The sequence below is a fragment of the Aulostomus chinensis genome, chromosome 18, assembly GCF_037954235.1.
Source record: "Aulostomus chinensis isolate RoL2024-O1b breed Wild chromosome 18, RoL_Achi_v1.0, whole genome shotgun sequence".
Taxonomy (NCBI): Eukaryota; Metazoa; Chordata; class Actinopteri; order Syngnathiformes; family Aulostomidae; genus Aulostomus; species Aulostomus chinensis.
In genome coordinates, this window is record NC_141337.1 from 14260998 (window position 1) to 14282208 (window position 21211).

Genomic DNA, 21211 nt, shown 5'->3' on the forward strand with positions numbered 1-21211 from the left:
CACCAATTTTTACTACACTTTTTTGTGTGTCCTTTGAAGTTTATAACATTCTGTCCATCCTCCCCTGAATTAATTTAATCATATTTTCTTTTCAAATTAAATGGTAACCAGACTCTGTTACTGAAGTATGACATCAGTTGAACTCAACTAAGTTTGCTTGCAAAATGTTCTTCAACTATGTCCCAGATAGGAATGTTAACCGCCCGTTTTGGCATAAATTACACACAAATACTGAAATCATTCACTGGGAAATTCCTGCCAACACTTGGCGATGTTCTGCCAGTGTGAGAAGAAGCATTTGAATGTGTGAAACAACACACACTCAGACTGAGAGAGCGCTATGGACACCACATAAAAATTAATTAAAAAGATCCTGGATATATTTAAAGTGGTGTATTAGAGAGTGAAGCCTCCCACACAACAGCCCCAGGGTGAAAACGTGATGTGTGTGTGTGTGTGTGTGGGGGGGGGGGGTGCTGGAAGTTCAGCCAAGTGGCTGTAAGGTATATTAATCGCTCTCTAAGTTCTTTACGAAACTTTTCTCGGAACCTGTGTCGAAATAGAAGCTCGCCACGTTGATCTTTTTTTTAGTGGTGTGACTCTTAACCTTGCGGTCTTCGACGTGGAAGCAAAAGGGGTCAGAGGTCAGAGCAGAAGAGCTCTGATCCATAAAGCCATCGTGATCTGTCTCCTCTAGTCCACAGTGCAATGGTTACTTAACTTTATGAGCTTGACACATACTTTGTTCTGGTGGTTTTATATAAGAGTTACCCATGCATGTCTCTGGCACCTTCACCAGTACTTTTACTTCAATATCCGTTCAATACAATACTGCTTTTTGTTTTTTTACTGTACAGAATCAAAATCCATTCTAACAAAGTCAAAAATTGTTGCAAATCTTTGGTCTTCGGTTTCATTTTCAGTTTTTCACACACTCACACACACGGGGAACAGTTTCATAACATGAAAACATCAACTAATTTACAAACATGTGGTTTTACTTAGTTTGTCTGTTTCAGTTCTTTAGTTTAATGCTCCAGCATTTCCCAAAGCCGTTTGCAACTTACAGTATAAAACGAATCACAGCGTTAAGATTTATACCTCAGGGACCGACGTTTAGTGTTGAATGAAACGGCATTTTTCAATAATGTGCAATAAACGTGTCACAGTTTAATACCCTACAGTGGATTCACTATATGAGGAGATATTTGTCACAGAGGTTCAAGATCCGGAGAAGTATTAAGAGTAAGTGTATGAAACCCCTCTACATTAAACCAAAGTCAGGTTTTCTACTACCAACAACTGATGAAGAGTTCCAGGAGCTCAAACCTACATCTGACTGATTTAATAAGTGCTGCCTGAAACCTATGATCAGATTATAAAGCTGAAAATAGCATTGGACCACCAGGCAATATCTTTAGGTGCTTTTATTTATTTATTTTTTGGTCTCTTTATGGTGTGAAAGGCCTAAACTGAGTGTATGGGTCCTTTAAACTTTGTACACGTTCATGTCACGGCAGTAAAATGGCCTCCTCTGACGACAGATGCACAGAAAAATCAACTTTTATGACAATGTTGTTTGTTTTTCTGGTTGAACAAGTTGACCTCTGTTAGATTTATTACAGAGTGTTGCTGCCCTCTCTGGGTTTGTTCGCCTCAGGTCTCCTTCGCGCTGCTTTCACTGGGCTCTTTTAGGACTCACATTTGCAGGATTAACATGTATTATTGACAAAATTTTTACTCCCCCCCCCCCCCCGGTCAGATTGCCTGATTAAACTGAGTTGTTCCTGAAAGTAAATGAAAGGAAGATGGACATGATTATTTCTAATTCATTTTATGAAAATTGTAAACAAATTCAATTTAATGAAAATTATTAGTTTCCCCCCCCCTCTTTTACTGATGGGCGGTGACATCTCTCATAGTTTCATTAGTTTCAGCAATGACCTTATGTCAAATGATATCACATAGACTCGTGGCGAGACACTGTAAGAACAGCGTTACATGATTAACTGGGTGGTGATCAGACTGTACGAAAAGATCTCGTCTAAAAAGAGTGCAAAGCTAAGAGAGGATGGTAAAGTCTTTCAGTTAAAGGTTCAATTCCACTGTTTTTCAGCTTCACCAGGTTGTGATTTTGCTGGTGTTTGTCTGTTGTGTGCTTCTCTTAAGGGATTCAACCAGATCCACCTCTAGTGTGGTTTTCAGCGCTTAAAGAATTTGGTGGTGGGTTAACGTGTAGACCTTTGGTTAAGCTGTGTTAGCTTGGCGAGGCTGCCAATCAAGATATTTCGACATAGAACAGGAAACTGTCTCAACAACTCACAATATTTAACTTGTTTCACAATGAAGGTTCAACACAACCTGAGTTCTACTAAAGCAGGCAAAGACCGTTTTGGCTTTCAGTTTATTTGATGACTTTTGATACAGTTTTCTCTACTGCTGCTAGCTGTCATTAGCAGCTAAGCTAGCCAGCAAGCAGCTATCTGGAGCTCTGTAATGGACTCAGACAGGAGAGACGGGTTTCTATGTGATTGTCTGGCTCTAAAAAATGATTGAACAATAAACGTATTTCCTAAAATTGGCAGCGCAAAATGGAACATATAAACTACAACTTCCAAATATCTTAACAAGGCTGTGGCTGTGGCTGAGGCTGGCGACCAGCACCGCAGACTTGAAGTAAAGCTCCACGTAAATGTTGTATCACTGTAACTTTCACTGGAAGGTTCTGTGGCAGGTGTAGGGGTTGTGACCACCTAGAGAACAGAGCCTTCCTGAAGGGGTTGCCATTACGATTGATTGGATCATTAGCAGGCACTGCCAGAGGATTTTCTATTTTCGCAGTGACGCTGATGCATCAATCCTGCTGGATGCGGCACTGATGGGCAGAACAGATCGTCACAGGGACGTGTTCTTATGGATGGTCTGTCTTCAGAAAATGACTGGCCATAAAACTGGGTGGAAAAAAAAAGGAGGCTGAGTGAACGTGTCTCTCGCGTAGGCTGACTGTTGGGGGGGGGGTGTACATGTGATTTCTAATTTGGGCAATTTCAACACATAACAAACAACAACCAAAGTTGGTCTCAGTCCATGTGAAAATCTCTTCACTGGTCTGGCAACATGTCAGTGTATCTATAAATACGTTCCCATGTGCCAGCAGTCTTGTCTGTCCTCTCTGATCCAGCTACTGAAGGTCCTCCTCCATCAGCCGCCTGCTCCGAGGCTGAAGCTCTAATCTACATAAAAACATATGCTGAAAATGCATCAAAGCTGGAGACTCAGCTAAAAGATAACCCCGGCTAATAAAACACACACACACACACACACACACACACACACACACACACACACACACACACACACACACACACACACACCTTAGTCGAGTCCATTTTAATAATATAGCTCTAAATTACAACAGATTCTGGTGACACTTTCACACTCTGAAAATGAATTTAGTCTAATGAGACCCCAGAATTCCACAGGAAAAAGCAGAAACATTAGAGCAGCCTGGGCTACGGGTGAGAGAGAGACAGAGATAGAAAGACAGATAAGGATGAGGGAAGAGAGAAGGAGGCAGAAAGATGTAGAAGGAAAGAGACAAAACAGAGGAATATATACAAGAATATATATAAGCCGGGACTGGAACCCGGAACCTTCTTGCTCTTTGCGAGCAATCCTTTTCGAGGATGCTGGACATAAAAACAAAGAAAAGGAACAGACTTTGCTGTGAAAATGACATGAGAGTGGCACTTGCCAAGGTGAAGCCACGCATATCTGAACTGGTCTCTCAAAGGCAATAGCAGAAGTCACACTGATTTGCATTTATGTAATTTGTTGTGAGTTCATGCATTGTGTTGGTTTTGTTCTTTGAACAAGGTGATGTTCATGCACGGCTCATTTTGTGCACCAGTAAAAAACATATCTATGTCTTGTATTTGAAAAAAAATCATATTCTATTTTTCACTAAAGAGGGGTTCGGTGAATGCGCTTACGAAAGTGGTGGGGTTCGGTACCTCCAACAAGGTTAAGAAACACTGCTCTAAATTGACCGTAGGTGTGACTGTGAGTGTGAATGGTTGTCTGTCTCTATGTGTTGGCCTTGTGATGGGCTGGTGACCTGTCGAGGGGGAAACCTATCGCCCGAAAGCTGCTGGGAAAGGTTCCACACCCCTCCCCAAACTTTAACAAGAATCAGCAGAAAAATGGATGGATGGATGGATGAACTGACACAAATCAAGCTGAATATATTTTTGATGTAAATTTTACTTTCTTTAAACAAAAATATTTAAAAAAAAATTATAAGAACAGGAAAATAAAACAAGAACAGGTAAAGTCTGGGTTGGGACTCGACGAGAGCGGTCGCACTCCTCCTCTTCTTTTCTGCCCGTCTCTGGCCATGTAGGAAGGAAATATTATTTAGTTGGGCACAAGATGTGTTTGAAGGTCAACCTCTGAGTCTTCAAAGACAGATGTAGGTGAGCCTACCTGTGCTGATCTGCAGCAACAACAGTCGTGATCCCTTCGGGGTGAGGGGGTACGCTCATGCCATCTTCAGAGCGTGGACTGTTTGTCCCCCTGATGTCACTCAAGTGGCCTCTGCTGAGAGGAGAGTCCCATATGCTCCTCCTAGGTGGTGGAGGAGCAAACTGATGGAATCGGCTGGCAAAGCAGGAAGGAAATATTATTTAGTTGGGCACAAGATGTGTTCGACTTTACTGAAACAAGGTCAACCTCTGAGTCTTTAAAGACTGATGAAGGTGAGCCTACCTATGCTGATCTCCAGCAACAACAGTCGTGATCCCTTCGGGGTGAGGGGGTACACTCATGCCATCCTCAGAGCGTGGTCTGGTGGTCACCCTGATGTCACCCAACTGGCCTCTGCTGAGAGAAGCAGTCCCATATGCTCCCCGTAGGTGGTGGAGGAGCAAACTGATGGAATCGCCTGGCAATGTAGGAAGGAAATATTATTTAGTTGGGCACAAGATATGTTTAACTTTAGGGAAAAAGGTCAACCTCTGAGTCTTTAAAGACTGATGTAGGTGAGCCTACCTGTGCTGATCTGCAGCAACAAAAGTCCTGATCCCTTCGGGGTGAGGGGGTACGCTCATGCCATCCTCAGAGCGTGGTCTGTTTGTCCCCCTGACGTCACCCAAGTGGCCTCTGCTTAGAGGAGAGTCCCATATGCTCCTCGTAGGTGGTGGAGGAGCAAACTGATGGAATCGGCTGTCAAAGTAGGAAAGAAATGTTATTTAGTTGGGCACAGGATGTGTTTGACTTTACTGAAAAAAGTCAACCTCTGGAGTCTTTAAAGAATGACGTAGGTGAGTCTACCTGTGCTGATCTTCAGCAACAACAGTCCTGATCCCTTCGGGGTGAGGGGGTACGCTCATGCCATCCTCAGAGCGTGGTCTGTTTGTCCCCCTGACGTCACCTAACTGGCCTCTGCTTAGAGGAGAGTCCCATATGCTCCTCGTGGGTGGTGGAGGAGCGAACTGATGGAATCGGCTGGGAATGTAGGAAGGAAATATTATTTAGTTGGGCACAAGATGTGTTTGACTTTACAGCTCTGAGTCTTTAAAGACTGATGTAGGTGAGTCTACCTGTGCTGATCTTCAGCAACAACAGTCCTGATTCCTTCGGGGTGAGGGCGTACGCTCATGCCATCTTCAGAGCGTGGTCCGATTGTCCCCCTGACGTCACCCAAGTGGCCTCTGCTTACAGGAGAGTCCCATATGCTCCTCGTAGGTGGTGGAGGAGCAAACTGATGGAATCGCCTGGCAATGTAGGAAGGAAATATTATTTAGTTGGGCACAAGATGTGTTTGACTTTACTGAAAAAAGTCAACCTCTGGAGTCTTTAAAGAATGACGTAGGTGAGCCAACCTGTGCTGATCTTCAGCAACAACTGTCCTGATTCCTTCGGGGTGAGGGCGTACGCTCATGCCATCCTCAGAGCGTGGTCTCTTTGTCCCCCTGACGTCACCCAAGTGGCCTCTGCTTAGAGGAGAGTCCCATATGCTCCTCGTAGGTGGTGGAGGAGCAAACTGATGGAATTGGCTGGCAATGTAGGAAGGAAATATTATTTAGTTGGGCACAGGATGTGTTTGACTTTACTGAAAAAAGTCAACCTCTGGAGTCTTTAAAGAATGACGTAGGTGAGCCTACCTGTGCTGATCTCCAGCAACAACAGTCCTGATTCCTTCGGGGTGAGGGCGTACGCTCATGCCATCTTCAGAGCGTGGTCCGATTGTCCCCCTGACGTCACCCAAGTGGCCTCTGCTTAGAGGAGAGTCCCATATGCTCCTCGTGGGTGGTGGAGGAGCAAACTGATGGAATCGGCTGTCAAAGTAGGAAGGAAATATTATTTAGTTGGGCACAGGATGTGTTTGACTTTACTGAAAAAAGTCAACCTCTGGAGTCTTTACAGAATGATGTAGGTGAGCCTACCTGTGTTGATCTCCAGCAACAACAGTCCTGATTCCTTCGGGGTGAGGGGGTACGCTCATGCCATCTTCGGAGCGTGGTCTCTTTGTCCCCCTGACGTCACCCAAGTGGCCTCTGCTTACAGGAGAGTCCCATATGCTCCTCGTGGGTGGTGGAGGAGCAAACTGATGGAATTGGCTGGCAATGTAGGAAGGAAATATTATTTAGTTGGGCACAAGATGTGTTTGACTTTACAGACAAAGGTCACTCTCTGAGTCTTTAAAGACTGATGTGGGTGAGCCTACCTGTGCTGATCTCCAGCATCAACAGTACTGGTTCTTTTGGGGTGAGGGGGTGTGCTCATGCCTTCTTCTGAGTGTGCTCTCTTTATCCCCCTGATCTCACCCCTGTGGCCACCCCGGAGAGGAGGGTCCCGTTTGCTCCTCTTTGTAGGAGGAGATGTAAATTGATGGAATTGGCTGGAAATGTAAGAAGGAAATATTATTTTGTTGGATGCAAATTCAATTTGACTTTAATGAAAAATGTTAATCTTTCAGTCTTTCAAGACTGATGCAGGTGAGCCTACCTGTGCTGATCTCCATCATCTGCAGTCCTGAGGGGATTGGGATCAGGACTGCGCTTCCTCTTCTTCTTTTTGCTACCACTCTTCTGTCCACCCTTGTGGGGAAGGTGTTCCAGACGGCTTGAATGATAAAGGTTCTCATGGTCCAGGATGGCAGTCCTGGGGGGGGACTGCTGTGGAGCTGGCTGTGTCCTGATCTTTGCGATGGACATGATCTTGAAGCAGGACTTTGCACTGAAAGAAAAATCAAGTCATCCATTAGCCTTGAAAATATAACATATACTGAATGAATCATGTTCAGATGAAGCAAATGGATCAGTTCTCTTTACTACATGGCCTGTATGGCCTGCACCCGTCATCAACTCAGTGCAAATATAAAACTTATTAAGAATAACTTGCAGGATAAAATGTAGCAAGAGCTCATTCATAAATGTCCCAGACATTACACATAAATCCACAATCACAGAGAGAAGGGAGGAATAGTTCATCAAATTCAGAGTTTGGACTTACTAGGAGCTGCTGGAGTGAACCCCCATCAAGTGGCTCATGGTAATAAAGGGGTGCTCCTGAGCCTGGCAGGGTGTCATCCGTTGGGACGGATCAAGCTGCAGCAGTCCTTTGATCATGTCCACAAACATGAGGGTATCTGCTGCCCATGTAGCCTGATCTTCATCATTGTTGAACAGTTGTTTGTTGCACTGAAAAATCAAAAGAGAGTTCAGATGGATCACTCAGCTCTCAGAGTAAATAGAAACATCACTGGGATTTTTTGAGTGAGTAACACCTTGATTCATTTCTACTGAGGTCACTTACATGCAGGAGATCATCCAGGCAGCTCAACCAGATTTCCCTGGTCTCCTGTGACACAATCCCAGCATCTATTTGGATCTGCTCTTTTGACTGAGGAGACAAAAGGGTTCCAGTTCATGCTCTCTGTCATTGTTGGGTTGATTTTTTTTTTGCTCTCAGTGACTGAAACCTTTTCCTGCGTGCACTAAAGTCTGTGCATGCAGTAAATATCCTGGGATATTTATTCTAAAAATCAAATCAATGATGAAATTCTTAAGGGGAGGAGGAGTTCAAAGTTATGTCAAGATATACGCCTAAAAACATTAATTTAATCCTCTCAAAATCCTCAATCAAAACTAAACCAGTGCTTTCTGTGTGTTAGTGTAGAGCCTCCATCTCTTCCTCTCTTAACTCACTCACTCATTATCTTCCGCTTATTCCTTTCTATTAAGGGTCGCAGGGGGGCTGGAGCCTATCCCAGCGTCTACGGGCGAGAGGCGGGGTTCACCCTGGACAGGTCACCAGTCCATTGCAGGGCCAACATACAGAGACAAACAACCATTCACACTCACATTCATACCTACGGTCAATTTAGAGTGTCCAATCAGCCTCATCCCCAATTGCATGTCTTTGGACTGTGGGAAGAAGCCTAGTACCTTGAGGGAACCCACGCATGCATGGGGAGAACATGCAAACTCAACACAGAAAGATCCTGTGCCGAGCCAGGACTCGAACCCAGAACCTTCTTGCTGTGAGGCCACAGTGCTGACCACTGCACGACCGTGCAGTCCTGGATCTTAACTCCACATGTCTAAACTAGGCACCAAGTACAGGCCAATTGGAGGTTGATTCTTTAGAAAAACCTATCAGTCAATGAAAACAACCCTCATCTATGACCTCTCAGGAAAAATGATGAGTAAGTGATGTTGTTTGTTAAAATATGGAGCACTGGAAGAAGTGTGTGGATTAGTAAGATTCAAGCATTACTGGAGAGCTCCATACCTTTAATGTCCAGGTGGTGGTGGGAAGGTCAGAGGATTTCTGGAAGAACCTTTCTGTCTTGCTTCCAGAAGCCAGAAGGTTCTCTGGGAGCTGACCCTGAGTCCACATGATGTACCTCAACTAAAGATACAACACAAAGAAAGGCTGTTTTAAACAATTCGTTCATTTACATAAATAACTCAGTATAAAAGTTTCAATGAAACAAATATATTGTTGACACATGGTTGGGCTAAAAGTTGAGGTTGTTATTCGTCATGTCACAAATTACCTCCAAGTTTCAATGAAAGACACATCGTTCTGACATACCATTGGAGCAACATGCCACATATTCCCACTCACTATTTAAATGATTGTAAGTCAGCACTGAAATAAGATATGAACATGTAACGAATGCAAAATGTATGTCTGTCACTTTGTTCTTTCTTTGGTTTGCAGTTTTTGACTGAACGGTGAAAGAATGTGAAACGTTTATTCACACGTGTCAAGATTAAAAAGCACTAAATATACACTTGACAGGTTCAATAAAATCTTGATCTGAGTTCAAAACAGAACAGACCTGATGTGCTACTCACCATGTCATATTCATTCATGGCGCAGTAGAGAAAGACGCCAAGGTAAAGACCTGCAGCGGTGCAGCCGAGAGACCACATGTCTATGGCCTCATTGAACGGAGCTCCCAGCAGGATCTCTGGAGACCTGAGAGAGCATCAACAGTTAAGCTTCAGCCACCAAGACAAAACTCAAAGATCAAATAGGGTTGCAGTTACTCACCGGTATGGCCGGGTCTGAGTATATGAGCCCACCTTGGCATCAGACACCTCAAAGGCCAGGCCAAAATCAATAACCTTGAGTCTGTAGGGCTCATGCCGACCGACCAACATGATGTTGTCTAATTTGAGGTCTGCATGGATGATTCCAATCGACTTCAGGTGATGGAGAGCATTTGCTATCTGAAAAGTCATTTAAAGAACAAGGTCAAAAATATTTAATCACAAATCTTTTTCTGAACTCTATTACTTGCAGAACTTGACATGATAGAAGATACCTGAGAGACGAGAGGCCGTATCTGTTTCAGTAGGAGAGGTGTGTTCTGTCTCTCATGCATGAACTGCTGGAGACTCTGTTCCAGATGCTCAAATTCGAGGCAGATGTGTCCATCGTTGATGAAATGGCCAAACCATTTCACAAGATTGCTCTTGTCTGGGTGCAGGCTGCTTATTTTCTTCAAGGCTGCAATCTGAAAATTTATGAGAATAAGATTTTGAAATGTCATGAAGGAGGTGGTACACTGGTGCAGTGGTCAGTCCTGTCGCCTCACAGTCTGCATGTTCTCTCTGTTCCTGTGTGGGTTCTCTCTGGTAGTCTAGCTTCCTCCCACAGTCCAAAGACAGCAAGAGGGGACGAGGCTGATTGATACTCTAAATTGACCGTAGGTGTGACTGTGAGTGTGAATGGTTGTCTCTCTCTATGTGTTGGCCCTGTGATGGACTGGTGACCCGTCCAGGGGGAACCCCGTCTCTCGCCCAAAGGCTGCTGGGATAGGCTCCAGCCCCCCCACCCCCGTGACCCTTTACAGAATAAGCAGTAGACGATGGATTAACAAGGAAGATTGTATAGTTACTCGACATGTCACCAAGTACTATCACAAGTGTGGATACTGAGAATCCTCAGGTTTCCTTCTTACCTCTTCAAGGGCCATTCTAGCAAAATGTCTCTTATTCTTAATCATTTTGATGGCCACTGTCTTCTGTCTTCTGTCACTGTTTTCATCTGTCTTAATACATTTGGTGACGAGACCAAAGGTGCCTTGTCCAAGGTAGGACACCACCTGGTAGGTGGAAGTCTCAGAGCGTAGCGTCATGGGCTGATGGTGGTGAACCGAGGAAGACATGTTTTTACACCTGAGATAAGACTTTCTGTGTGACAGCTGATTCTGGAGAACAACTGTTCATATGAACAGGGTGAAATGTTTTTACTGATGAAGCTGTTTTCTTTTATATCAGTGTTTTAGATGTGCTGGTGATGTCACTGACATGTGTCTGTGATCTGTGATCTCTGAGAAACCAAGTCAGAAACAACAGATCACTGAGCTCAGACTGAATCCTGCTGTGTGTGATCTGTTATCGCTGACTTGGTTTCTTTAGGTGTGTTCACACCAAATATGAATGCGAATTTCACATTGCATTATTCGCGCGAAATAGACCGCCGGATCATTGTAGTGTCCATTTCTGTCATTCGCATGAATACGCAAATGTGTCTCTATGTGTTGGCCCTGCAATGGACTGGCGACCTGTCCAGGGTGAACCCCGCCTCTCGCCCGTAGCTGCTGGGATAGGCTCCAGCCCCCCTGTGACCCCTCATGTAGGAATAAGCGGAAGATGACGATGGATGGATGGATGGATGAATATGCACATTTGGACATTTTTATATGTTTGTACTATGCATTATTTGACATTGATTACAATACAGGTCAGGTGATCCCCACAAGACTAATGTCTATGAAGGTGTGTCTCTCGCTGGTGAATGTCCGATGAAGGGCTCTGTACCTGAAATGTCACATACCTTGTGTTGAGATGTCATTAAATTGACTGGGAGCAACATATGGCTGGAATATGGCTGACAGACGTGGAACCTTTCTACTTGTCTGTTAGATGATTGTTCAGGTGACTTGAATGTCCCTCAGTTTGCAACCAACCTCAAATTCCTGCAGCAAATACACAAAAACATAAAGATGTCGATTCTCCTGAGACTGTTGCAGCATTCCTCTCTCCCCTGAAGGTGAGAGCATGTTGGTCAAATGTTTGTGTGGACGGCATCGGTGCCTGCTAGGAGACTTGACTTGAGTTACAACTCTGCAAGTGTTCATGTCATTTGTAAATCTCAACAATCACATGTGGTTCATGGAGACGAGTCACAAAATGAGATTGTTTGTGTTGGTCCTCGGAAAGTCTTTCATCATTCAAACTCTTTAGTGGACACATTTCTGACTAGCAGATGTGAATCCACACTAAGTGACTCTGGAGACTTGATGGCCACAGTTGAGGCATCAGTGGACGACAGTCACCATTATGGTGGTGCTAAAGAGTACTTTGTGTACTGTAAACAGAGGTGAAAGTGAGCTGGAATGGGCCGGAACTCAGTTCCGGTAAAATATTCACGGCTGGAACGGAGTTCTGTTAAAAAAAGGAGGAGAAGGGAGCTGTCAAAATCCCATATTAAAAAAAGAAAACAACGTCTGAAGGCGGTTTCACTCTGAACGCGGCGCGCTGCGCGGGGTGGGGCGCAAGCAAGTGCAGTGCTACCGAGTTGCTGGGCTTGGTTTGCACTCGTGACGTCACAGCGCAGCCACATACACAATGAATGCACTTCCCCCGCGCAGCTTGTGCCTTGCGCGTTCAGTGTGAAACCGCCTTGACACGGAGTCGTGCCCATGAGCGCATCTCCGCATGCGAGGCATTTCTGGTCGGCTGACAGACGGACACGTGGGTCACGTTACCAGCATTGTTTATTTTGATTGGTTAAAACCACACGTGTTCTGCTTTCACTGAACTAAAAACATAAAGAAAACAAAACAGAGGGCAAAATCAAAGAACTTGGCTGCTGGCTACCTGCTTTAGCACAATACAACGTAAAATAAGTGACATGTTTAAGCGAAAATGTGACAGAGTTGAAGAAGCAAAAGAAAATGTGACAGAGTTGAAGAAGCAAAAGAAAAAGTAAGCAAAATTAGATCCAGGGAAGATTCAGACTCAGAGCAAATCACTGATGAGAATGAGTTCCAGGGAGAGACTGTCTCTGTGGAGTCTACCAGTGAGAACCTATAGGAAGAATAAATCATTGAGTGATACTGATGATCTGTTTTGTCATGGATGCGTGTCTGCCTGTTCCCTGTTATTAGCACTGTAGTGGGCAGTTACTGTAAAAAGCAGTTTTCAAAGCATTTCCAGGGGTAGCGCGGGAAAGGTGGGGCTATGGGGGCTGCGGTTGTGTGGGGAACAGACACCCGAAAACTGGAATAAAAATCACCCAAAACTGATTAAAAACCGTAAAACTTCGGCAGCGGCGCGCACCCAAAGGGCATGCATGCAGTTCCGGCAAGACTTTTAAGCCACTTTCACCCCTGACTGTAAAGATGTGTACATATCATGTCCCATGACCTTGTATGATTGCAAATATAGCCACTGTCCAGCAACAATAAGGGTCAAAGGTCAAAACAGAGGATTTCCTTTTAATCACTTGGTATTTCTTCCATTCCCGCTTCCTTTTAATAAACATTAAAGCTTGATAAAGTTTCTGAAGTTTACCTTGTAGGTGTATGAACAGCAGCTCCCTCTGCTAGATTGAGGCAGTTAATACATTTTCCTGTCTTCCACTGCCTTGCAGCATGCATGATCTTTTCAGGAGGAAGTTACATCTTTCTTCTGATCCATCCTGGGTGAAGTCAGCCTCCTCCACCTGGATGGTATTCAGATTTTTGCTCCACACTGAAGCAGGACACGTGCTTGCTGGATGAGGGCTGAGGAGGATCACTTCTGTTGGTTGTTTTTCATGTTTCACAACCTCATACAATCACCAAACCTAGCAGGAGTTGTCAAGGCTCAGGGAACAAACAAGATAACATGAGATTGGAGGTTTTATTCAAGATTAAACACATCTTCTCCTGTTTTGATAGCCACTCTGAGACGTTCCCCCTTCAGTGAGAATATCACAAACATCACCAGCACACACGGAGGAATCAAAGATGTAAACCATCGTTGAAACACTTCTCTACACTTCTGTGCGTGAATTAGGTGCTGGCAATCCGTAGTTGGTCTCTGTAGTGCTTCTGAAGCAGTTGCTTAGCGTCCTTGTAGCCTCTGCTAGGTTGTGGTCCATCATTTCTTTCCACATTTAAATTCCTCTACTGTTTGAACAAAGTCATCTTCCATACCATCTTGGCCGCATTGCTCAAGATGAACTTCTTTCATCAATACCTGCATCACATTCTTTCTGTTCAACAGATCTCTTCATCTTTGTCTCCGCAATGAAATGCGTTTTTGCAATTTGTCCTACTTTCTTTTTTGTGTTAGCCTACGTGACCTGTCCTGCACCTTCAATGTTGGATTTTCCACATCTGTATGCTCCTTTTCCACATCCATCTTATCACTTCCAGTGTGGACGTTAGCTTTCATTTATTTTCAGCTGGAAGCTCCTATCTTTACCACATTCACTGTTACAGGCAGACAATATGAAAAGTTCTTTTCACCTTGCCTCCTAGAGTCAAAGGGAAACCTGTTTTCCTACTTCAGATTGTCTTCTGGTTCTTTGCATCCAACGAGTCTTCATCAGGATCCATCCAATTCCATGCCACTTGTTCTCCATCCGTTCGGTGTTATTTAGCTCCGTTGCTAGTTTTTGACAAATGTAGGTGTATTCTCCAAAAACCTTTTCTTAAAAAGGAACTCCCTTGAAGGCAGAGAGTCTTGAACGTGAACGACAGGACAACAACTTGTAGTTTAGAAATTTAATGTAAATAATAAAAGTTGCACAAAAATAAAATTCAGGTCGCACGGTCAAAAACTGCTTCTAGGCTGGCTTCATCTCGCCAAGGCTGGCATCCAGGTAAGTCACGTGACTGTCGTGTTCTCGTGCACATTTATGAATAAAAATGCTTTGATCACACATCTGTGTTTATTTAAAATGAATAAAGTCTCAATGTAACTGGTGAGTATGAAATAATCATGAGTCTCTTTTTAACTAATTATCAATCGTGACATGTATCCAAATATGAAATATTTCAAAACTGTATAGAAACATGTAAAAAGCCTTGTATGAACATAGGAATTATCAACAGCAGGTCCGATATGAAACAGCCAACTCCTAAATTGGCCCCTACAATTTTCATGAATTAAATGTATGTTCATATAAAACTGCACTTTCTTAAATCACCACAGTTTTTGACATTTACTTATCTTTGACACAATGGACCAAAAAACAAACAAACCATGTCATGTCAACCACCCACGTTTTGTGCTGGACCTTTTGTTGCCAGACCTGATGACAGTGCTCAGCCTGACGGCGGTATGGTCGAGTCTAATTGAGTCTGTCTGCTCCATTCCTATCTCAATGTCTCGTGGTGCACTTCACTTTGTTAGTTTTCTTTAAAAAATAAAAAATAAAAATGACTGAAGTCAAACTATTTGCTTTCAGATTCATTGTACGAGGAACAAACACCTCCAGAAGTCACCAGCTGATGCCTGTTTAAGAGTTAAGTGACACAGCATTGTTGTTGAGAAAATGTGACAGCCTGGTGAGTGTAAAGTAAGTATCCACCATCTGCACCATTTCAAGAACCTCACTGGGACTTGGAGGAAAGATTCATGCACCAGCTGTCATGAGACCTCCTGTGTCTCAGCAGAGGTTTCACAACTCACCACAGAGAGAAAGGAACTTCATTCACACAAATATGAAGATGTTCAGTGTGAAAAATCCCACCCATGAACCAATCTTGAAAATTTGGCGAAGAATTACTGATATTTCAAATTTGGAGGAAAAATGCAAGGTACTTTATTTGTCAAATGGACTGAGCCAAGGGTGGCACGGTGGGGCAGTGGTCAGCACTGTCCCCTTACAGCAAGAAGGTTCTGGGTTCGAGACCCGGCTCCAGCACAGGATCTTTCTGTGTGGAGTCTCCATGTTCTCCCTGTTCCTGTGTGGGTTCTCTCTGGTACTCCAGCTTCCTCCCACAGTCCAAAGACATCAAGAGGGGACGAGGCTGATTGATACTCTAAATTGACCGTAGGTGTGACTGTGAGTGTGAATGGTTGTCTGTCTCTATGTGTTGACCCTGTGATGGACTGGTGACCTGTCCAGGGTGAACCCTACTGCACGAAAGTCATTGGGATAGGCTCCACCCCGACCGCCCCCCTACTACCCAAAAGGGGAACTAGCAGAATAATGGATGGATAGATGAACTGACACAAAACAAGCTGAGTATATTTTTGATGTCAATTTTATTTTCTTTAAACAAACATATTAAAAAAAATCAAAAGAACAGGAAAATAAAACAAGAACTGGTCCATCTGAGCTGCTGTTCTCTCTCTCCTTCTCATGCCAGATTTTCTCCAGCAACTCCAGCATGAGATTTCCAGCTTCAGCCACCATTCTTTCTTCTTCACGAACAGACAGCCAAAACAGGCCGCTGTAGCGAGTGGGGCCCAATCTAAGCTTCCTCCTGGAAGAAAATAAGGTTAGAAGTTTAATGGCTCAAGATGCATTTCTAGTTTACTGAAATGTATCATCTCTGAGTCTTTAAAGACTGATGAAGGTGAGCCTACCTGTGCTGATCTCCACCATTAATACTCCTGGCTCTTTTGGGGTGAGGGGGTGCGCTCATGCCGTCTTCTGAGCGCGCTCTCTTCACTCCCCTGATGTCACCCCAGTGGCCACTGCTGTGGGGAGCGTCCCGTTTGCTCCTCTTAGCAGGGGGAGGAGCAAACCAATGGAATCCACTGGCCATGGAGGAGGGAAATATTATTTAGTTGGGAGCAAGATGTGTTTGACTTCCTGAAAAAGGTCAACCCCCGAGTGTTTAAAGACTGATGAAGGTGAGCCTACCTGTGCTGATCTCTTTCAGGGCGAGGGGGTGCGCTCATGCCGTCTTCTGAGCGCTTTCTCTTCACTCCCCTGATGTCACCCCAGTGGCCACTGCTGTGGGGAGCGTCCCGTTTGCTCCTCTTAGCAGGGGGAGGAGCAAACCAATGGAATCCACTGGCCATGGAGGAGGGAAATATTATTTAGTTGGGTGCAAGATGTGTTTGACTTCCTGAAAAAGGTCAACCCCCGAGTGTTTAAAGACTGATGAAGGTGAGCCTACCTGTGCTGATCTCTTTCGGGGCGAGGGGGTGCGCTCATGCCGTCTTCTGAGCGCGCTCTCTTCACTCCCCTGATGTCACCCCAGTGGCCACTGCTGTGGGGAGCGTCCCGTTTGCTCCTCTTAGCAGGGGGAGGAGCAAACCAATGGAATCCACTGGCCATGGAGGAGGGAAATATTATTTAGTTGGGTGCAAGATGTGTTTGACTTCCTGAAAAAGGTCAACCACTGAGTGTTTAAAGACTGATGAAGGTGAGCCTACCTGTGCTGATCTCTTTCGGGGCGAGGGGGTGCACTCATGCCGTCTTCTGAGCGCGCTCTCTTCACTCCCCTGATGTCACCCCAGTGGCCACTGCTGTGGGGAGCGTCCCGCTTGCTCCTCTTAGCAGGGGGAGGAGCAAACCAATGGAATCCACTGGCCATGGAGGAGGGAAATATTATTTAGTTGGGAGCAAGATGTGTTTGACTTCCTGAAAAAGGTCAACCCCCGAGTGTTTAAAGACTGATGAAGGTGAGCCTACCTGTGCTGATCTCTTTCGGGGCGAGGGGGTGCGCTCATGCCGTCTTCTGAGCGCGCTCTCTTCACTCCCCTGATGTCACCCCAGTGGCCACTGCTGTGGGGAGTGTCCCGCTTGCTCCTCTTAGCAGGGGGAGGAGCAAACCAATGGAATCCACTGGCCATGGAGGAGGGAAATATTATTTAGTTGGGTGCAAGATGTGTTTGACTTCCTGAAAAAGGTCAACCCCCGAGTGTTTAAAGACTGATGAAGGTGAGCCTACCTGTGCTGATCTCTTTCGGGGCGAGGGGGTGCGCTCATGCCGTCTTCTGAGCGCGCTCTCTTCACTCCCCTGATGTCACCCCAGTGGCCACTGCTGAGAGGAGGATCTCGTTTGCTCCTCTTAGCAGGGGGAGGAGCCATCTGATGAAATCGGCTGGCCATGGAGGAGGGAAATATTATTTAGTTGGGTGCAAGATGTGTTTGACTTCCTGAAAAAGGTCAACCCCCGAGTGTTTAAAGACTGATGAAGGTGAGCCTACCTGTGCTGATCTCTTTCGGGGCGAGGGGGTGCGCTCATGCCGTCTTCTGAGCGCTTTCTCTTCACTCCCCTGATGTCACCCCAGTGGCCACTGCTGAGAGGAGGATCTCGTTTGCTCCTCTTAGCAGGGGGAGGAGCCATCTGATGGAATCGGCTGGCCATGGAGGAGGGAAATATTATTTAGTTGGGTGCAAGATGTGTTTGACTTTACTGAAAAGGTCAACCTCTGAGTGTTTAAAGACTGATGAAGGTGAGCCTACCTGTTCTGATCTCTTTCGGGGCAAGGGGGTGCGCTCATGCCGTCTTCTGAGCGTTGTCTCTTCACTCCCCTGATGTCACCCCAGTGGCCACTGCTGTGGGGAGCGTCCCGTTTGCTCCTCTTAGCAGGGGGAGGAGCAAACCAATGGAATCCACTGGCCATGGAGGAAGGAAATATTATTTAGTTGGGCGCAAGATGTGTTTGACTTTGCTGAAAAAGGTCAACCACTGAGTGTTTAAAGACTGATGAAGGTGAGCCTACCTGTGCTGATCTCTTTCAGGGCGAGGGGGTGCGCTCATGCCGTCTTCTGAGCATAGCCAGTGAGTCATGGGCTGACGGTGGTGAACCCAGGAAGACATGTTTTTACAGCTGAGATAAGACTTTCTGTGTGACAGCTGATTCTGGAGAACAACTGTTAATGTGTACAGGGTGAAATGTTTTTACTGATGAAGCTGATTTCTTTCATATCAGTGTTTTATATGTGCTGGTGATGTCACTGACACGTGTCTAAATTCTGTTCTCTTTGATCTCTAAGAAACAAGACGGAAACAACAGATCACAGACTAAATTCTGCTGTCTGTGATCTTTTATCTCTGACTTGGTTGCTTAGGTCTTACTTGGATCTGAATCCCATCACTCTCACAGAGACGTTGTCTAGCTGGCTGACATCACCAGTTACTGAGTTTAAAGGAAATGTCTGCCTTTGACACATTTTTCCAGCACTCTTGCAATTACAGTACTGACCAGCACTCTGATATGTTTCCTCTTCAACTTCTCTCTCACATCTGCATGTTTTGTCTGAGTGCAACCGTCCTCTAACATAGAACAACACTGTGAATGAAAGGAAAGATGTGTCTGATATGTTTCTTCTTCAAAAAAGTTATCAGCTCCATATCTGACTTTCATCAGGTGTAACATTCCAGTTAGTTCAGTCCGCCATTTCTTAAACTGAGGTACCCCACCTCTCGCCCAAAGGCTGCTGGGATAGGCTCCACCCACCGTGACCCTTAACAGGATAAGAGGTAGAAAATAAATGACAACAATAATATTTATTATTAGCGTTTATTATTTAGGTTCTGAACGGCTGCGGCGTGTAAATTAGTTTCACTATCATGCGCTGAAGTTGCCTGGAGTCCCCTTCTGCATCACTGTGAACACGTTTTGTTCGGTCTTGGTGATCTCACCAAGATAGCAAACGAAAGTGACGTTGTTTTTCACATTGTCATCTGATCTCTGGCATTTACCTAAAAACGTGGAGCATGGAAGTCTCTGAAAAAGAGGTTCAGATCTTCTGAGTCCGAGAGGCTAAAACTAGGAATCCTGATTGGATTCTCAGCACTTGGACTCAGAAGATCTGGACCGTCATCCTCAAAAGGAATCAAGCCAACGGAGCTTCACATCCTGGAGGAAAATGAGCGACCGAAACCAGAGGCAGCTGGAATAGAAGATGCTTGGAAGAAAAGAAGTAAAGAGACTGGCCAGGATAATCAGAGCCAGTTGGAGCAACAAGGAACAAAAACTGAACAATTAACTGAAAAATATTTACATCAAGTATGAAAAAGACTGTCTCTACCTGTAAAGTGTGAGATAACTTTTGTGTGATTTGGTGCTTTAAGATTCAAATTGGCTTGACATGTACAAACACTTTTGATTCCAAGTTTAGATTTGAACAAACATTTGACATCACTTCAAGATGGAAACAGTCGACGCTGATTTAAAGCTCATTATGATCGGTAACAATTTTTGTTTGGTAATTATATCTCAGAAACAAAACAAATACATTTCAGTCAGATGGGTCATGTTTGAAGTATTTAATACAAAAAATGTTTGGTGCTTTGATGTAAGATATCTTAACCACCCCACCCCTACACACCCCCACCCCTACACACCCCCACACCACTCCCACCCTGTCACAACTGGAAAAGCGAGCAACTCCAGTCAGTGGTCAGATGGGTGTGACCTTGCCTTTGTTTCTAAAGGGCCTGCTGATGGTTTGGGCCAGTGCAGAAAAGAACCTCCTCACTGCAGCGCACTTGGACTTTTTACAGATGTTGTTCTGGAATGAGGAGACGATGCAGCATTTAAAAGCTGCACAGTCAGTCTCCATTATTTCTACCACAGCCTGTGCACTGCCCCATTGGTCTAGCAGGTCTTCAAAAATGGCCTTGTCCAGATTTTTAAAGGACTTCTCAGTCACTTTGAAGTCCACTTCCTTGAGATCGGCCCAGACCATCTTATTAAGGCTCCTGGTCAGATCCTGCAGCTTCTGCGCAGGCAATGTGATCTTTACCTTTTGAATGATTCTTGAGACAAGCTTGAGAAGTAAGACGTCTATGGACGCCCTCCTCACGTCCTTCCAATGTATGTGCTTTTTGGGTGCTTCTCCCTTTAAGGGTGATGATGGCGTGTTCTTTGTGAGAGGAACCTCCTCCATTGTTGGGCCCACTGCATGATTACGTTGGGCCGACAGTTCCTCTTGAATTGCTGTAACCATTTGCATAATCTGGTGCTGAGCCCTGAATTTCATCCACCACTTTATCAGCTGTTGGTAGATTGATACCCCACGCCAGACAGCAGTATACATGTCAGCATGTGACGAGGGGACAATGCTTCTGTCACTGACGATGCTTCTGTAAACCGTGGTGGTCAGTTCATTGGTCCCTTCCTCATCTTCAAATTCCTCCGACCTGGAGAAACCGCGCCGCTGGTTTAAATTGGCCTGATGATCATCCAGGCTTCCTCTGAGGATGTGGGAGTCCAGGCTATCCATGACGGACTTCGCTGACACCTGGCCGTCTTCCTTGTCCTCCTGGTTGACCCCACTCTTGAACCTTTTCACCAGGCGATGAATTGCTGCTCGAGCAATGCATTTGCCAAAGAAGGTTTTAAGGGTGTGGCCCAGTCTCTCTCCCAACCGCTTATTCTTCCTCTTGGAAGCAGCGCTCCCCACATGCTTCTTCTCACAGCTCTCTTTCTCTTCGTCTGAAAAGGCTTGAGCAACGTCCTCCACCACAGTCTCCATCTCTTCTGCAGTGTGAGACTCCAGCCCATCATCCATCATGTCTTTGATGTAAGACTGGGAGAATTCACTAAGCTGCTTCCTGATGATCTCTCGATCTGTGGAAGCTACATGGCTGTCTTGTGGGGTCAACGCCTCCCCGTCGGGTTCCAACAAAGATTCTGCGTTTGCTGGCTCCCCCTCTTGCTGCAGCTCCTCTCTCATGGTGTGTCGAGAGACTGACTGCGACTTTTTCCGTCTTGGAGCG

General features: G+C 45.1%; 3 protein-coding genes across 4 annotated transcripts; all 3 read right to left on the bottom strand.

Moving 5' to 3' along the window:
• Positions 1-4243: 4243 nt before the first annotated feature.
• Positions 4244-11066, bottom strand: LOC147245315 (uncharacterized). Of its 2 annotated transcripts, XM_086185907.1 has the most exons (18): positions 10481-11063; positions 9842-10033; positions 9568-9746; positions 9369-9492; positions 8797-8916; positions 7819-7905; positions 7516-7703; positions 7009-7239; positions 6728-6901; positions 6447-6620; positions 6165-6338; positions 5883-6056; positions 5601-5774; positions 5332-5505; positions 5050-5223; positions 4768-4942; positions 4486-4659; positions 4244-4390 (listed from the first exon to the last, which is right to left on the bottom strand). In XM_086185907.1, the coding sequence occupies exons 1-16, from the start codon at positions 10685-10687 to the stop codon at positions 4864-4866; spliced, it is 2625 nt and encodes an 874-aa protein (XP_086042033.1). In that variant the 5' UTR covers positions 10688-11063; the 3' UTR covers positions 4244-4390; positions 4486-4659; positions 4768-4863. The 2 variants fall into 2 exon arrangements, with proteins under 2 accessions (XP_086042033.1, XP_086042034.1); XM_086185908.1 differs by lacking the exon at positions 5050-5223 and having other exon boundaries at positions 10481-11066.
• Positions 11067-13907: 2841 nt separating this feature from the next.
• LOC147245316 (uncharacterized) lies at positions 13908-17580 on the bottom strand. Its single transcript, XM_086185919.1, has 7 exons — positions 17429-17580; positions 17170-17322; positions 16911-17063; positions 16652-16804; positions 16393-16545; positions 16113-16286; positions 13908-16009 (listed from the first exon to the last, which is right to left on the bottom strand). Exons 1-7 carry the CDS (start codon positions 17566-17568, stop codon positions 15811-15813), a joined length of 1125 nt encoding a protein of 374 aa, XP_086042045.1. The 5' UTR covers positions 17569-17580; the 3' UTR covers positions 13908-15810.
• A 9-nt stretch (positions 17581-17589) lies between these two features.
• LOC147245317 (uncharacterized) lies at positions 17590-19770 on the bottom strand. The gene is made up of 3 exons (XM_086185940.1): positions 18207-19770; positions 17947-18099; positions 17590-17840 (listed from the first exon to the last, which is right to left on the bottom strand). The coding sequence occupies exons 1-3, from the start codon at positions 18302-18304 to the stop codon at positions 17684-17686; spliced, it is 408 nt and encodes a 135-aa protein (XP_086042066.1). The 5' UTR covers positions 18305-19770; the 3' UTR covers positions 17590-17683.
• Positions 19771-21211: the final 1441 nt, after the last annotated feature.

What these genes read in the sequence shown, in the direction of transcription:
- LOC147245316 (XM_086185919.1), bottom strand. Translation starts at nt 17,568, where the DNA reads ATGGCTCCTCCCCCTGCTAAGAGGAGCAAACGAGATCCTCCTCTCAGC. An exon ending in CCCGAAAGAGATCAGCACAG is followed by an intron (nt 17,323 to 17,428) that starts GTAGGCTCACCT and finishes CTCCATGGCCAG; the next exon opens with TGGATTCCATTGGTTTGCTC. An exon ending in CCCGAAAGAGATCAGCACAG is followed by an intron (nt 16,546 to 16,651) that starts GTAGGCTCACCT and finishes CTCCATGGCCAG; the next exon opens with TGGATTCCATTGGTTTGCTC.
- LOC147245315 (XM_086185907.1), bottom strand. Translation starts at nt 10,687, where the DNA reads ATGTCTTCCTCGGTTCACCACCATCAGCCCATGACGCTACGCTCTGAG. An exon ending in TACGGCCTCTCGTCTCTCAG is followed by an intron (nt 9,747 to 9,841) that starts GTATCTTCTATC and finishes ATGACTTTTCAG; the next exon opens with ATAGCAAATGCTCTCCATCA. An exon ending in GATGCTGGAGATCAGCACAG is followed by an intron (nt 6,621 to 6,727) that starts GTAGGCTCACCC and finishes CTACATTGCCAG; the next exon opens with CCAATTCCATCAGTTTGCTC.
- LOC147245317 (XM_086185940.1), bottom strand. Translation starts at nt 18,304, where the DNA reads ATGTCTTCCTGGGTTCACCACCGTCAGCCCATGACTCACTGGCTATGC. An exon ending in CCTGAAAGAGATCAGCACAG is followed by an intron (nt 18,100 to 18,206) that starts GTAGGCTCACCT and finishes CTCCATGGCCAG; the next exon opens with TGGATTCCATTGGTTTGCTC. An exon ending in CCCGAAAGAGATCAGAACAG is followed by an intron (nt 17,841 to 17,946) that starts GTAGGCTCACCT and finishes CTCCATGGCCAG; the next exon opens with CCGATTCCATCAGATGGCTC.